This window comes from Capsicum annuum, chromosome 3 (genome assembly GCF_002878395.1).
Source record: "Capsicum annuum cultivar UCD-10X-F1 chromosome 3, UCD10Xv1.1, whole genome shotgun sequence".
Lineage (NCBI taxonomy): Eukaryota > Viridiplantae > Streptophyta > Magnoliopsida > Solanales > Solanaceae > Capsicum > Capsicum annuum.
In genome coordinates, this window is record NC_061113.1 from 10,707,886 (window position 1) to 10,724,705 (window position 16,820).

At 36.0% G+C, this 16,820-nt stretch overlaps 1 protein-coding gene across 1 annotated transcript; it reads left to right on the plus strand.

Moving 5' to 3' along the window:
* Nucleotides 1–12,482: 12,482 nt before the first annotated feature.
* Nucleotides 12,483–16,608, plus strand: LOC107864255 (putative disease resistance protein RGA3). Its single transcript, XM_016710590.2, has 2 exons — nt 12,483–15,975; nt 16,243–16,608. Exon 1 carries the CDS (start codon nt 13,230–13,232, stop codon nt 15,087–15,089), a length of 1,860 nt encoding a protein of 619 aa, XP_016566076.1. The 5' UTR covers nt 12,483–13,229; the 3' UTR covers nt 15,090–15,975; nt 16,243–16,608.
* Nucleotides 16,609–16,820: the final 212 nt, after the last annotated feature.

Here is a 16,820-nt window from a genome sequence, read left to right on the forward strand (position 1 = left end):
ATTCATGCTGATGATGGGTATGAGGTAAACCTATCACAAAGTCCATGTTCACTTCCTCCCATTTCTACATGGGAATAATGAACTCATGTATGGACCCATTAGGCTTCTGGTGCTCAATCTTAACTTACTAGCATGTAAAGTACTTAGCTACAAACTCTGCAATATCTCTCTTTATTCCACTACACCAATAGATCTCCCACAAATTGTGGTACATCTTAGTGGAACCTGGATGAATAGAGTAATGCACATCATACACTTCTGCAAGAACTCATTTCCTCAACTCATTTACACCAGGCACACATAATCTACCCTGATAGCACAACACATCATCTCCCCCTTAGAAGAAAACCTCTACTTTTTAATCTCTAACTAATTCTTTCAACTTAACTAGATTGGGATCTCTATACAACTTTTCCTTCACCTCAGAAACTAGAGATGACTCTAAGCTACTCTGCACCTATACACTACCTTCTGCTGAATCAAGTAAATAGACACCTAGTCGGGAAATCTAATGAACTTCCTGAGCTAACTGCTTTTTACCATCCTCAAAATGAGCTACACTACCCATTGATAATCTACTGAGAGCATCAACCACTTTATTAGCCTTGATCGGATGATACAGAACACTCATGTCATAATCATTCAATAATTCTAACCATTTTCTCTGATGTAAATTCAAATCTTTATGAGAGAACACATACTGAAGGCTTTTGTGATCTATGAAAGCATCTACATGCACCCCATGTAAGTAATGCCTCCAAATTTTTAAGGAGAATACTACTGTTGCTAGCTCAAGATCATAAGTTGGATAATTCTTCTCATGAAGCTTAAGAAGTCTGGAGGCGTAAGCTATGACCTTACCTCTCTGCATAAGGACACAACCCAAACCCACTCTGGATGCATCAGAGTACATGATAAAGCCATCTGAACCATCTAGTAGAGTAAAAACTGAGGTTGAGGTGAGTCGAGTCTTCAACTCCTGAAAACTCTTTTTGCAAGAATCTGACCACTGAAACTTAACTTTCTTCTGAGTCAATCTGGACATGGGGGATGCAATAGAAGAAAAATCTTCAACAAATTGGCGGTAATAGCCAGCTAAACCCAAGAAACTCCTGATATCTAATGGAAAGATAGGTCTAGGATAGTTTCTCACCGCTTTAGTCTTTTGAGGATCAACTCTAATGCCATCAACGAAAATATTATGGCTAAGGAAAGCTACTGATCTTAGCCAGAATTCACACTTACTAAATTTAGCGAATAACTGATGGGCTCTAAGAGTCTGATGCACTACTCGGAGGTGGTCTGCATAATCGTTTTCTCTATGGGAGTAAAAAAGAATGTCATCAATGAATACTATGATGAACATGTCCAAGTACTGCTTGAACACTCGGTTCATCAAGTCCATGAAGGATATTGGGGCATTTGTACGACCAAATGACATGACTAGAAACTCGAAGTGACCATACCAAGTTTGGAAAGTTGTTTTTGGAATATCTTATTCTCTGACTCCAAGCTGATGATAGCCTAAAGTGAGGTCTATCTTGGAAAAGTAACTAGCACCCTGAAGTTGGTCGAACAAATCATTGATTCTAGGAAGTGGATATTTATTCTTGACTGTGACCTTGTTCAACTGATGGTAGTCTATGCAAATTCTGAGAGAACTATCTTTTTACGCATGAATAGGATAAGTGTGCCCCATGGGGAGATGATGGATCTGATGAAGCCCCTATCTAAGAGATCTTTTAACTATTCTTTCAACTCTTTGAGTTCATCTGGAGTCATTCTATATGGTGGAATAGATATAGGCTGAGTATCTGGGAGAAGATCTATTTCGAAGTTGATTTCTCCTTAGGGAGGAACTCTGGGAAGATCTTCAGGAAACACATCTGAGAATTCTTTTACTACTAAGACTGAATCAAGAGTAGGAGTTTCTGAGTTAGAGTCTTTGACTAGCACGAGATGGTAAATACACCACTTTAATTCCATCTTCTTATCTCTAAGGTACGAAACCAACTGGCCCCTAAGAGTTGTAGTACTACCCATCTATTCAAGGACTGGTACATTTGGAAACTAAAAATGAACTATTCTATTTCTATAATGAACTAAGGTATATCATGAGTGGAGCCAATCCATGCTGAGAATGATGTCAAAATCTATTATCTCTAACTCCACGAGATCAATTGAGGTAACTTTTTGGGATATTATGGCCGGACAGTTCCTGTATACTTGTCTGGCTATAATGGAAATGCCTATTAGGGTAGACACTGAAAAGGGATCTGCTAAAGTTTTGGGACTGGCTCCGAAATTGACAACTATATATGGAGTTACAAAAGAAAGAGAAGCTCAAGGGTCTAGTAAAGCTTAAACATGTAATTAAAAGACTTGCAATATACCAGTAACTACGTCAGGAGAATTTTCCTGATCTTGGCAGGACTGAAGAGCATATAATCTATTCGGATGCTAACCACTGGTAGCACTGGAGGAGACACCCTGCTGAGTTGGGCGATCAGATAGAACTGACAACTGATGGGACTGGCCCTATTGACGTGTATCACTACTTTCTTAGCAACTACCTAATACTCCCAAATCCGATGGCCTGGCTTGTTACACCTAAAGCATACATCACTACCCGCTCTACACTCACCCTGATGGTATCTACTATATTTTTGACATAAAGGATTGGTACGAGCACTGCCAACACTGACCTGGGACTAGAGCCTGGTGCTCTATCCCTATTTTCATTTCTAAATTTATTTACTGGGGCACTGGCTGATGAAGGTACTGGGGCTAAAGACCTTTGTTGAAACTAAGGATAATTACCACCTTCTGACTATGGCTAATTGAAATTAAAACTACCCAACCTAGCTCTCTTATTTTCTCTCTCCCTCTCCTTAATCTTTTGCTCCTCTATCTGTTGAGCATGGACCATCATTCTAGACAGGTCCATCTCAGTAATAAGTATTGCGGTCCTATACTCCTTGACTACATTATCAAACACGCCAGACACAAACTTTCTCATCTTGGACCTAATGTCGGCTACCACATGAGGAGCATATCTAGCTAACTGAGTGGACTTGAGAGAATACTCTCTCACACTTATGTTTCCTTGCCTCAAATTAATAAATTCTAACTCTTTGGCCTCCCTCAACTCTAGTGGAAAGAATCTGTCCAAAAGGTCATAGAAAACTCTTCCCATTCTATAGGCCCTGCATCAACACCTCTATCAACTTTTCACTGCTTAAACCAAGTATAGGCTACATCCTACAATTGATATACAGTTTACTCGACACTCTGACTAGACGTCACCCCATATAATCCGTGACCTTCTAAACCATATCTAAGAATTCCTGTAGATCCTCTTTAGACTTGAATCCCATGAAAGAAGGAGGATTCGTCCGAGTGAAATCTTGGATTCTAGTTGTAGCAGTATTGTCCACTGCGTTTGCTGGAACAATAGCTGGCTGTTTCTTTTGTGTTGCTACGGAGTTCACTAGAGTAGTGAATGCAGCCCTGAGTTCTGCGTGAGAGATATGCTCGTTCAGAGGATCTTCCTGGATGGGCTGAGGGGCTGGATGAGTTTCTGTTCTTTTTTCATTCTTCTTGGGAGGCATGTTCTATAAGCGAAAGGAGGAAACGGATTAGACTAAGAGTTTAATTTAAGCTCATGCTTACTCACATGACATGAATACTTGAAAGAAGGGAAACTTTTCCTAAACGCCTTGTAGCCTCTCTTCCATAAGTGTGGCGTGCTACACACCCAATCACAAGACTCTACTCGATGCGGCTTTCATACTTCCTAGGACACTTTAAAACCTTAGGCTCTAACACCAAGTTTGTAACAATCTGAGACTACCCCCTAGTTGTTACACGGTGCTTACGGTTCCGAGAGACCACAAGCTAACCCATGAGCTGGTACATGTTGTGAACACTAAATATTATAATCATGAATGCAAAAGCATAATTGAAATATCATAAAGTTTTCATACAAAAATAATTATTGAATTGTGAATCTGATAAAAATATTGAAATCTGAATAGTCTGAATAGCTAACTGTAGCGTATGAAAAGCCTCTAAACTGAATACTATGAGTTGATAGGACATGCCCCAACTAACTCTACTAACTACTGAGATAAATACATGAAGTAATATAATCTATCCTCGGATGATGAAGACTCACCACTGCTACTATAGCTGTTGATAATCTAAGAATCTAGGTGCGATCTGGGAACTGAGCGTCAGCACCTATGATATGAGACATCATAGCACAAAAGAAAGGTAAGCGACCAATACTTTGAATATACTGGTATGCTAAATGAGGTAGGCTGATATGCATGGCCTCATGAATAGGAATAATAATAATTAACCGGACATACATGTAAAGCATGGAGTACTAAATAAAGAGCATGAAATCTGTAGATACTAAAAATACATGAAAATCTGTAAATACTGGGGATGCATGACTAAGCATATAACATGAACTGAGTAAAATCTATAAATTCTGATATACTGAGATAACTGAAATCTGTATGTTTTGGTCAAACAACACTAAGACTGACGAGATCAATTACCCTAATAATATACTCTTCTTTCGTTTCTTTCTTTTAAGCGTGAAGCTGAAATAAGGGAGTGGGTGGGGCTCACTCTTTTTAAATCCTCTTAATTAATAATACATAGATGGCCAAATTACCCCTTTACCCCTCATTAAAAGGTCTGAGTTATTACACTGATCCAAGCTCAATCAATCTTACTTAAAGTAGAATGGAGCTCATGCCGAGTCCAGCGTCTCTAGCTTTGCTACCTTTGCTACCATACCACCCAACCCGAGTCTAACTCTCTAATATTTTCTTCCACGTGTAATATGTTGGGAATCTTACAGAAAGTATATTCTTGATCACAAACCTGTAGAGAATTCTTTAAAGCTTGAGGCATATTAGAGATACTGTCCTTAAGGGTATTTCATCTGGGATGGGTGTATTCAACAAAAACTAACAAAGATTCATTTAAAAAAGAAAACCAACACAACGGAATATATGAAGAAGGAATTTCTCTTTATATCACTTGATTTCTCTCTTTCACCAAATGAAAGAATACAAATTTATATAGGTAAAATAATATCATCCCCTAAGTATGACAGGCACCAATGGTTAGCTTCAAGACAATAAAAAGGTATAAAGATTGATAATAAATAGAGATGATAATGTGAAATCATTGTAATGATAATGTCTAATTTTAGCTCATTTTAGTCCAAATAACTTTTGTGCTAAGTATAGCCCAAACCTTAACCCAACTTATTTTAATTTGCTCGATTTCAGGCTTATTAATTATATAGGTAGGTTTTCCTCCCAATAAAATAAGAATCTGTATCTTACCAATCAACTCTAATACTCTGATTAGTGAGTTTTGCAGCAAAATCAACCATGAGTAGAGAGACAACTAACGTATTGCCGGAGTACATCATTTACAAAATACTATGTTTTCTTCATTATGAAGAAGCAACCAAGATGCGTTTTGTCTCCAAAACATGGCTATGAGCGTGGTCGACTCTTCCCAATTTAAATTTCATGTTTCCTTCTCAAGGTGATATGAAAAGCTTGGACAATATCATGGAGAGAGATGGGGAAAATCCCTATAGAAAAGTTTGAATTATCAAATATGTCTGTTAATTCTGAACTTCTCTTTATGATTGTTAAATGTATTGATATTGCACTTCAGACTGGTGTAAACAATCTTGTCCTTACCTATATATCATTACCTCTTGCCTATTTTCACAATCTTGGCAGCAAAATCTGTAAGAGAATTGGTTCTGTTTTGTTGTACTCTTATGCCTTTTCTGTTATCTAATGGTGTAGTGAATTGCAATTCTTTGAGAAAGCTTTCTATCTGGTGTTACATTAGATGAAAACATGCTTCAGGTTCTACTTAATAGCAGTCCCTTGATTGTCTCGTTCAATTTAAGGTATTGTGTCGGGTTGAAAAAGATTGAGCTGCTAAATCTTCAAAAGATCAAGTCAATTTCAATTGACAAAGAAAGTGAAAATCAGTGTGTTAAAATTCAGACACCAACTCTTGAACACTTGTTTTATTCTGGCGATGTATCTGGAGAATCGGATGTTGTTGAATGTGAGAATCTGAAATCTCTAAAATTATCAAATGTGTATATACATGATGGATTTCTACAGCACCTTATTTCTAGATCTCAGTTCCTTGAGAGTTTAATATTAGTTAATGTTTCTGACCGGTTGGGGTGGTTTAACATTGGCAAGAATCAGTCCTTGAAGATCTTGAACATTCAGAATTGTTATGGAACAATAAAGATTGACGCTCCAAATTTGGTATCAATTGAATTTGAAGGATGTCAAATTCCTGAACTTAAATTTGATAGAATCAACCCATCTGAAGCACTCAAAAATCGTTCTTAGCTGTGACAACAATGTAAATGCAGCATGGTTAGGTAAATTGAGGAAGTTTCTATCAAACTCGACCTCTTGGTTTCAGGTTTCCCTTTATTTCCCCAGCTGCAGAATTATCAACATGAATTATTGGGAACTCCACCACAGAGTTGCTACGTCTCAAGTAGATGTTTTAAACCTAGATATACGATCATCAATGGAGTGCCCAGCTTTTGTGGATGCTTTTCTATTGAGTTGTCATCCCAGGAGACTCTACCTACGCTCTAGTATTAAAATGAATAAATGTTTCATCGGTCGTTTGATATATATGAAGAATTCGACTCATTGTTCTTCTAAGAACTCCCACACCCAAAGAATGAAGGTGGCAGAAATGCGGATGTTGCGCTGGATGTGTGGACTGACCCGAAGGGATAGAGCTCGGAATGAGACTATCCGGGAGAAGGTTGGGGTGACTTCAGTGGAGTGTAAGATGCGGGAAGCACGATTGAGATGGTTCGGACACGTGAAGAGGAGGGGCATGGATGCCCCGGTCCGTAGGTGTGAGAGGCTAGCGTTGGATGGTTTTAGACGGGGTAGGGGTAGACCGAAGAAGTACTGGGGTGAGGTGATTAGGCGGGACATGGAACAGTTACAGCTTACCGAGGACATGACCCTAGATAGGAAGGTCTGGAAGACGCGAATTACGGCAGAGGATTAGGGCCTGTTCGGGTCGCTAATGTAGGGAGGTAATTGGTGGGGGTGTATTCCTGGTATGATTCCGTATTCAATGTTCTGTTCCGTGTTCCGTGTTCTATGTTTGTTACGAATCTGTGTGCTTTCCTCTGCTTTATATTCCTGCATTCCTGCTTTACTCTGTTTTATATTCCTTATGGCGGCAGTATCTATGTTATGTCATCTGCTTCTGTGCTGTACTATGTGTTTGTTTGATATCTCGTAACTTGAGCCGGGGGTCTTTCGGAAACAGCCTTTCTACTTCATCAGAGGTAGAGGTATGGACTGCGTACATCTTACCCCCCCCAGACCCCACAAAGTGGGAATACACTGGGTTTGTTGTTGTTGTTGTTGACTCATTGTTCTTCTCATGGAAGGAAGCCTTGGCATAGTCATCAATTAATAGAAATAAAAGCTTTTGATGTGAAGAATCAGCCACTCGAACTCGGAATTGAGGAGCTGGCAATAAGCAGTCCTACGGAGAGGAAGGAAGTTTATTTTTTATTAGATTGGCAATGCACTTAATTTTTTGCTATTTCATTTCTAAACTCTATTGATCTGTCAGTATACATTCTTTTTTTTACATCTAGCTTTAAATACTAGTACTAAGTTGATTAGATCTAGTTATAGCATGATCTATTTATCTAGTTATAGCATGATCTATTAATCTTTTTTCCTTCTTCTGAGATCATCACTACGTTTGTAAATTGAATTTAGTTGCAAATTATTGTAAATTTAATTGGTTAATATTTGTACACATGACTAAGAGGTGAGTACAAACTACAAAGAGATTTGCGCCTTCTAGTCGGATCAAACATTTAGTTCAAATTTATGGATCAAAGAAAATAAAGGGCATATGAATGGAGAAGATAGATCATTCTCTTTGAGAGATCGAGCATTTCATGTATTTTGACGAGATGTTTTCCATTCCTACTGCATATGTATTTTGGTCGTCAACCCAACTCATATTTTTTCCTGTTTCCCTTTCAATACTTGTTATATTGTTGAAACTTTGTTTTGATGTCTTGATATGGGAGTTGGGCAGTCAGGGCAAGTAGTTCGCTAGGTGTAAGTTGAAAGCACTGGATCCCGTGTCATACCTGGCACTATTACATGGAAAATGCTTGATGGGAAAAAGTATCTGGTAGTGCTTGATGATGTGCGCAACCAAGATAACTTGAAATGGGCGAGACTGAAGAATATGTTGATCGGTGGAACCAAGGGAAGTAAAATTCTACTGACTACTCGTTCGAACGTGGTAGCAGAAGTTCCAGAAAGTGTTCAGCAACATACATTAAGGAGTAAAGCATCTAGTAACCCGAACTATTACCAAATTTGCTACGACACACTCCAACTTCATAGGAGTCCTATTATCTCCTAAACTCAATTTTGATATATTTTTATCATCTTTTTTAGTTGACGTGACATCTTTTTAGCTGACATGACACCTTTAATGTAGACTCCATTTTATGTAATAAATGTGTCGTATCAGCGCAAAAGGGTGTCAAAAATACAGTAAAATTAAGTTCAGGGGCAATAGGGCCCATGTGAAGTTGGAGTGCGTCGTAGCAACTTTGGTCATAGTTTGAGGGGGTATCGGATGCTTATCTGTAAATTAGGAGACCTTTCAACATAAATTGTTGAGTAAAGCATCTACTACACCCGATCTATGACGGAATTTGCTATGACACACTCCAATTTCATAAGGGGCCTATGAACTAAATTTTAGCGTATTTTTGTCAACCTTTTTAGCTGATGTGACACCTTTTTAGCTGACATGGTACGTTTGACGTGAACTCTATTTTTATGTGTAAAAAAAAAAAATGTCATGTCAGCACAAAAAAGTGAAAAAAATATACTAAAATTGACTTCAGGGGATAATATACTCCGTTGAAGTTGGAGTATGCCGTAGCAACTTTGGCCATAATTTAAGAAAAATATTGATTTTTTTTCCTGTTATTTAACTTTTAAAAATATTCACTACTCATAATTTTAGATGGATCAAAATTGTATGTTTAATGGAAGTGAAACTGATTGTTAGGTTTATTTAAAGTAAAATTTTAACTAATTTTAAAGTCCTTATTTATGACATTTATTTAGGACAATAAAAATAATAGTTGGTTTCCCTAAACTTCTAAAATCATATTATTTTTAAAAGTATTTTTCAAAAAAAAAAAAAAGTAACTAAATTTATAAACTTATTTTTGAGATTTTTTTTCAAAAAAAAAAAAAAAATTTTGTTAAAAAAAAAAAAAAAAAAAAAAAGACTTTGAGCAGTACTCAGTGCATTATTTTTCTAATCCTTATACTTACAAAATAACGTATCCAACTCTATTGCCACATGATTCATTTGCCCAACATTCATGATGACAAGTGAAGTGCGATAAAAAAAGGTTGTTAACTATACCGGAATTCTTAATTAAGCTATATCAATGCATCGAATATCACTAAACTCTCAGTAATTTGAAGAAGCTAAAGCCTAAAGCTTATTTTGCTATACAATATTCTAAAATCTTGTGGTGTGAAATCATTTTTATTTATGACATATTCACTCAATAATTAAATCATAACTCATACTCAAAAAAAAAAAACAATCACCCAACCTTTGAAGAATTTTAGAAAAAAAAAATAGTATATAAATAAGAAAAATTCACAAGCAATTGAATGAGAAAATTGTCACCAGTTAACCTCGTGAATGGGAGACATATGTAGGCATAAATTGGCTATTCTTGTATATACATAAGTAAATTGTTGGGACAAGTATCTTTTATTTAAATAAAGAAAAATAAAAGGTAAATTTTATATTTTTTTTTTATGGTTTTCTCTATCTCTGCTAAAATCATCGTAATCAATCTCACAAACCTCCACATTAGGAGGTTCACGCATCTCCTTTTCAAATATCCGAACCATCTCAGCCTCGTTTTCAATATCTTATCAGCTGCAAATCAATTAAAATATTAACGTAAAATTTTATTTAAAAATTAGGAAAAATATTAATTATCTGACCACAGGGGCGGACCTACGTTGATTTTTTGGGTGCTCTAGCACCCATTAAAATCGATACGAAATAGGTAGAATTACATAAAAAAAAATATACGAAAATAGATAGAAAAGATATAAAAAAACACACATTGAAATAAAAAATTATTTGGGTGCACTGACATTTAGATAGATCTTAAGGTTCTCCATTGGAAGGGGAGCCCTGGGTGCGAACCTCGTTGAGGTGATTTTTTATTCTGGATCCCCCACTGCCTCGCCATCTTTCATTCTACCAAATTTAATATTTTATAATCGCATGTCTTAATCCTAATCAAATAAAAAGAGTGGAAAAGCATATTAAATCATGAAAAAAATTATAGGCATAATATATGAGAACTAGCATCGCAATTAAAATCGCAACACTTACCCTAAGCCACTGCAAAATAGAAAGAAGACACGTAAAAGGGTCAAACTAATTTATACATGTGTTTTCATAAATTGACTAAAGACATAAGATGAAAGAATCTAACCAAATCAACAGAGCCATTAAGTCCTCAAAAGAAAAATTATCCCATAAAGTAAATGTCTTTCTGATTTGGCCTTCATTTCAAAAGTAATCCCAAAAACTGTAACTATTGATCATGAATACAAGCAAAGTGCAAAAAAGTTGAATAATCTATTTTGCCGCATGATCATGGATCAAAAATAATATAATTTACGGAGAGAAAATTCATGTCCATATTTATATAATTGTGATTAAAATATCGGTTAGGAGTCCTTTTCTAATTCTTCATTTTATATATAGTAGGAGTCTGCGTTAATTAAACTAATATATATTACCTTTTGAATATGATGTTAAGAGAATTTTTACTTAAAAGTCTTTTTTTTATTTGAAATACAATTCTTGCCAAAATAGCCTACGTATTATCATTAATTTGTTAGGAAAATAAACCGTACAAAATTTACTCAACAAATTTCTATGAAACAATAACAAATAATTAAGGAAATATTTTTTTAAAAAAATTTAAATAATAAACAAATGTGAAAAGATAATTTTGTCTAAAGATGAGTCTTTTAATGAATGACAAAAGGTTCAAATCACTTTTATAAGGGCATTCACATTTTTGATATATTATAAATTATAGATTATAGATTATAGATATAGATTATAAATTATAGATAAATGAGTTTAATTTAGACTCTAAATCATTAGTCTCTCTTAATGATAAAACTATACTAAAATCAGTAGAAAGTTTCACTTACTTAAAATCAGGCCTGAATATAATTATTTTTGTTCTTTTTAAGAGCCCAATTTTTTTAAATTCAAATAATTTTAATTTTTAATTTGAAATTACTATTACAAAGTTTATCAACCAATCTTAAAATTGCCAAGTGACTTTTCAATAGCTTGTCACTAAGGTTGATCAAATTGTAAACTACCCTCCTTCATTATATAGATAGAACATTATGCAATTAATTAAAAAGAGATAAGAGTACCAAAGTTCCGAACAAGTATTCTGTATCTTCTAATGCTATAGATATGCTGGCAATAAAGCATATTACCAGTAGACTAAATTGTTTTTGCATTGTCGGAACAAAAAAGGAATTACCAGTAGACTTTCAAAACTACTGTATCGTACTTAATTGGCGTAAAAGAAGGCCCGTAAAGTTAAAGAGAGAAATCAAATTATCTGGATAACTTAATAGGGGTAATGTATGTATTTTGGAAGGAGTCATAAACCAAAAAAAGGATAGCTCAGTATTGAGAAAAAAGAAGATTCTTAAATTGAAATTAAAGAAAGAATAAAGCATCTGGTAACCCCCCCTCCCCCACCCCCACCCTCCTCCCGAACTATGACCAAATTTGCAACGACAAACTCCAACTTTATGGGGGTCCTATTACCTCCGAACTAAATTTTAGCGTATTTTTTACAACCTTTTTAGCAGATGTGTCACTTTTTGTCAGACGTGGGCCTCATTTTATGTAATAAAGGTGTCACATCAGCACGAAAGAGTGACAAAAATACGCTAAAATTGAGTTCATGGAGGTAACAGGACCTATGAAGTTGAAGTGTGTCGTAGCAACTTTGATCATAATTCGAGCGTAGTGGATACTTATCTCTTAAAGAAATGACATCAAGATTTGAAGATCATGCTGAATAGGGTAGAGACTATCAAGTTTAAAAATCTAATAAAACAATTAAATAGTATTGTGGGAGCTGAATGTAAACAGTTAATACATTCGAAATTTATATTTAACTAAATAATTAATCTTAAGAATCACTAAATCAGAGTAAAATTACATTTCATTTAATCATGAATAAGTGTTATGAAGTATATATGTTGTTCTTCGAGGGAGAAGCACCAAGTAATTATATTCTTTTTTCCACTTTATACCTAATAATTTCAAGAAAAGAATCTAGGAAGAAAATCTGGACAAGCAAAGAATCAACCTCACAAAAAGTTTTTGTCAGCCAATTAGCTTTGAAACTTCTCATTTGTACCACGCCTAGAATCAAAGCAACTTCATAAATTGTGCTTTGTGGTAGGCAAAGGCAACATCTACATTTTGCAACCCAAAAAAAAAAAAAGAAGAAAACTTGTTCATCTTGCTGATCATGGCTGAAATTCTGTTCGATCTCGCTGCTGAAATCTTGAAAAGCTTGGGTTCTCTTGCTGCTGAAGAAGTAGGATCTATATACAGGCTAGCCGATGAGCTAGACAAGCTTTCTGATACAGTTTCTTCCATCCAAGCCGTACTCATTGATGTAGAGGAGCAGCAGGGAAGTAGAAACCTGGTGAAGGACTGGATAAAAAGGCTTAAGAGAGTGTTCTTTGAAGCTGATGATCTCTTGGATGACGTCGCCATTGAAGTTAAGCATCGAAAATTGTTTAATAAGGTAGGCATCTTCTTCTCAAAATCAAATCCTATAATTTATAACTATAGGATAAGTCATCGTCTCAAGTCTATTCGACGAGACCTAGAACTAATTGCAAATGATAAGGCCTCCTTAAACCTAGTTGAAAGGAGGCAGCAACCCTTGCTTCCACAGCCTTATTCAGTCCAGTTGAATTTGGATAGAGAGACTTATTCATTTGTGCCTGAAGGAGAAGTGATTGGAAGGAGTGATGATAAAAAAAAAATTGTGGATTTTCTTTTGGATTCTAAGGTTGGAGAGAATGTTGTGGTCATATCAATTGTTGGTCTTGGGGGGGCTAGGAAAGACCACTCTGGCACAATGTGTGTACAATGATGAAATGATTAAAAAGAATTTCGATAAAGCATTGTGGGTTTGTGTTTCGGATGTATTTAAAGTAAAAATTGTTGAATCTGGAGGAGGAGAGAAGGCTAATTACCTTCAACTAAATGCAGTGCAGAACGACCTTAGGGAAATGCTTGATGGGAAGAAGTATTTGCTAGTGCTTGATGATGTGTGGAATGAAGATCACTTGAAATGGTTGAACCTGAAGAATATGTTGATCGGTGGAGCCAAAGGAAGTAAGATTTTAGTGACTACTCGTTCAGACATGGTGGCAGAAGTTTCGGGAAGTGTTCATAAACATAAATTAGGAGTCCTTTCAGAGGAAGAAGCATGGACATTGTTTGAAAAAATTGTATTTGAATGTAACAAAGAGCACGAAAATTCGAATTTGGTGAAAATAGGAAAGGAAATTGTGAGAAAGTGTGGAGGAGTTCCTCTTGCAATAAGGACAGTTGGAAGCCTACTGCGCCTGAAAAGAACAGAGGATGAGTGGATGTATTTCAAGAATCAAGATTTGTCAAGCATTACACGAGGAGGAAATGATGTAATGGACATTTTGAGATTGAGCTATAATCACCTTCCTCGGCATTTAAAGATATGCTTCGCATATTGTTCCCTCTATCCAAAATATTTCAAAATTGGTAGATTTGATTTGGTTGATATGTGGATTGCTCAAGGTTTTATTAAAGCAATTTCTAGCAACAGAGATAATTTGGAGGATGTTGCGAATTCATATTTCGTGGATTTGTTAAGAAGGTCATTCTTTCAAGAAGCGGAAGAACATGAATCGTTTATGCAATTTTACAAAATGCATGATCTTATTCATGATCTCGCAAAAGAAGTTGCAAACGGCGAGTTCTTCAGTATCATTGAAGCAGAAGATACAGCGATTGTCCCTGATCAAACTCTCCATGCTTCTTGTTTATTCAAGATTGATGGTTTATCGGCATTTCCCCATTCATTCTATAGAAAGCATATGAAGTTGCGAACAATTATGTATCTAAATAATTATTCAATCAGTGTCATGAGCAATTCAGCTTTTGAAAGAATGCTTTCAAGTTTTGCACGTTTGCGTGTTCTATATGTAGGTCAGTTGGATATAGAGTTTCTGCCTCAATCTTTAGGTGGACTGAAGCATCTGCGATATCTCTCTATTTCTTCTGAAAGCATTGTTACTTTACCAAATACCATAACAAAATTGCATAATCTACAAGTTCTGAAGTTAGATAATTGCAGAAAACTCAAAAATTTGCCAAGAGATATTTGGAGATTGGTGAGCCTTCGACGTTTGGCATGTCGAGGGTGTAGCTCATTAACCCATATTCCCCCAGGACTTTTGCAGTTGACAAGTCTGATGCATTTGGATTTTGATGGTTGCTCCTCCCTGAAAGATATGCTACCTGGAATGGGTCAATTGACATCTCTACGGACGTTGCCAAGTTTTATCATAGGCAAAGAAAGTTTCATATCTGGTGAGGCAATTGACAAGTTGAATGAACTAAAAGGCCTTGTTGATCTCAGAAATAGCTTAAGCATTAAATTAATTGGACGAGTCCGTGCAAATGGACGAAGAACACCGACAGATATAGTGAAAAGGATGAAGCATCTTCGACAGCTGAGTGTACAGTTTAGATATGGATTACTCGGGGATGTTGATACTGGAGCTGATCTGATGATGCTGGAAGCCCTGCAGCCTCACCAAAACATTGAAAGATTGCGAATATAAAATTATAGTGGGTCAAGGTTTCCAAGTTGGTTGATGGTTGATAATCTTGGCCTTTTGCTGCCCAACCTTGCTCATCTACACATAAAAGATTGCAATAAATGCCAAAAGCTTCCACCGCTATGGAAACTGCCTTCTCTCCAAAGTCTTAAACTATGGAATCTTGACGAACTTGAAGGTTATGATGATAAATTCATGCAACCGTCAAAGACTCATGAACGCTACTGCTTCTCTTCCCTAAAACAACTTGAATTGCAACGAATAAGTGAGAAGATATTGAAGCAAATTCTTTGCCCACCTCCTCATCATCCTTCTCCTCTTTGTAATTTGAAACATTTGAGTCTATATTCTGTTGAAGGCCTAGCAACTATGCCAGAGGATGTGTTCAAGAATCTTACGTCGCTCCAATCTTTGATTATCCGAGATTGCAAGAATCTGGTCTCCCTATCGACAAATCTAACTCATCTCACTTCCCTTTATGATTTATATATATCAAATTGCCCTCTGCTTGACTTGTCCGTAGACGAAGAGGCAATGCATTTTGAAGTATGGGGGAACTTATCAACTCTCACTCTTCGGGGGCTTGACAAGCTAATGTCTCTTCCACTGTGGCTCCGACATTTCTCAACTACTTTGAAATCAATACATATTCATGGATGTCCTAAATTGGCAACAATTCCAAAATGGATAGGCGACCTCATTGCCCTTAATTTGTTGGCAATTTATGATTCCCTTATGTTGACATCCTTGCCAGAAGGCATGAGATCTCTCACAGCATTGCAAACGCTATACATAGCACTGTGTTCATCAATTCTGATGCAAAGATGCAAGAAGGAAGCAGGAAAGGGCTGGTCTAAGATTGCTCACATCCCAAATGTTATGATACGAGGTAATTATCCTTTTACATTTTGTTCGGATACATAACTAGTATGATAAGCAAAAGTAAATAGAGAGCTAGTAATTAGTAATTGGAAATTGGAACTTGGAACTTGGAAATTAATTTAGTTTGTATACATATGAGCCGTTACACGTTGATGGCCGTTAAGGTCAGGTCCGTGTAAAAGCCTCACATAGCTCACTAAGTTATATCCATTTTTGTTCAACTTTTAAATTGTATTCTATTTAGGTTACTTATTAATTTTTGTTTGTTATCTAGGTCACCGTCTCCCATGGTTCAGGATGGCTTAAAGGAAAATGTTGGTGTTTCAAGTATGTTCTGGGGAGTCAGTTAAAAAGTTGATAATTCAGTGGAATTGTTTTAAGGATTCCATTTCCATGATTTTTTATTGAATGATTCTGTTGGCCCTTGAAGTCAAGTGGACACTGTTTTTGGCATTTTCTTCATTTCCGTGTTTGCTATTTAATTTTATGATGGGTTGATATAGCTTTGCAGATTCTTTAATTCTCACCTTGATGTTTGTTGGGGAGTAATGTATAGTCATAGGTTTAGTTTAGTTTCTCAATAATTTTGTGTTTAGTATCAAAGCTCCGAATTAATGTTACACTATTAAATGGTTTTTTTATACACAGTACCTCAAAACGAATTATATTTACAACGACTATTTATTCTTTGTTTTCAAGGCGTGATCACTACACTAAGGCTGCATTTGTTTTTATTAAGATTCAGACGTCGGAATCTTAATGCACATCTGAATGAGTAAAATGTTGTCTTCAGATTTGAAAACTGAATGGTTAAGACTGTTTTTCACATCTGAAAATGCAAAATTTATTTAT

Excerpts from the sequence above, each read along its gene's own strand:
- LOC107864255 (XM_016710590.2), top strand. The coding sequence starts at position 13,230 with ATGATAAAAAAAAAATTGTGGATTTTCTTTTGGATTCTAAGGTTGGAG.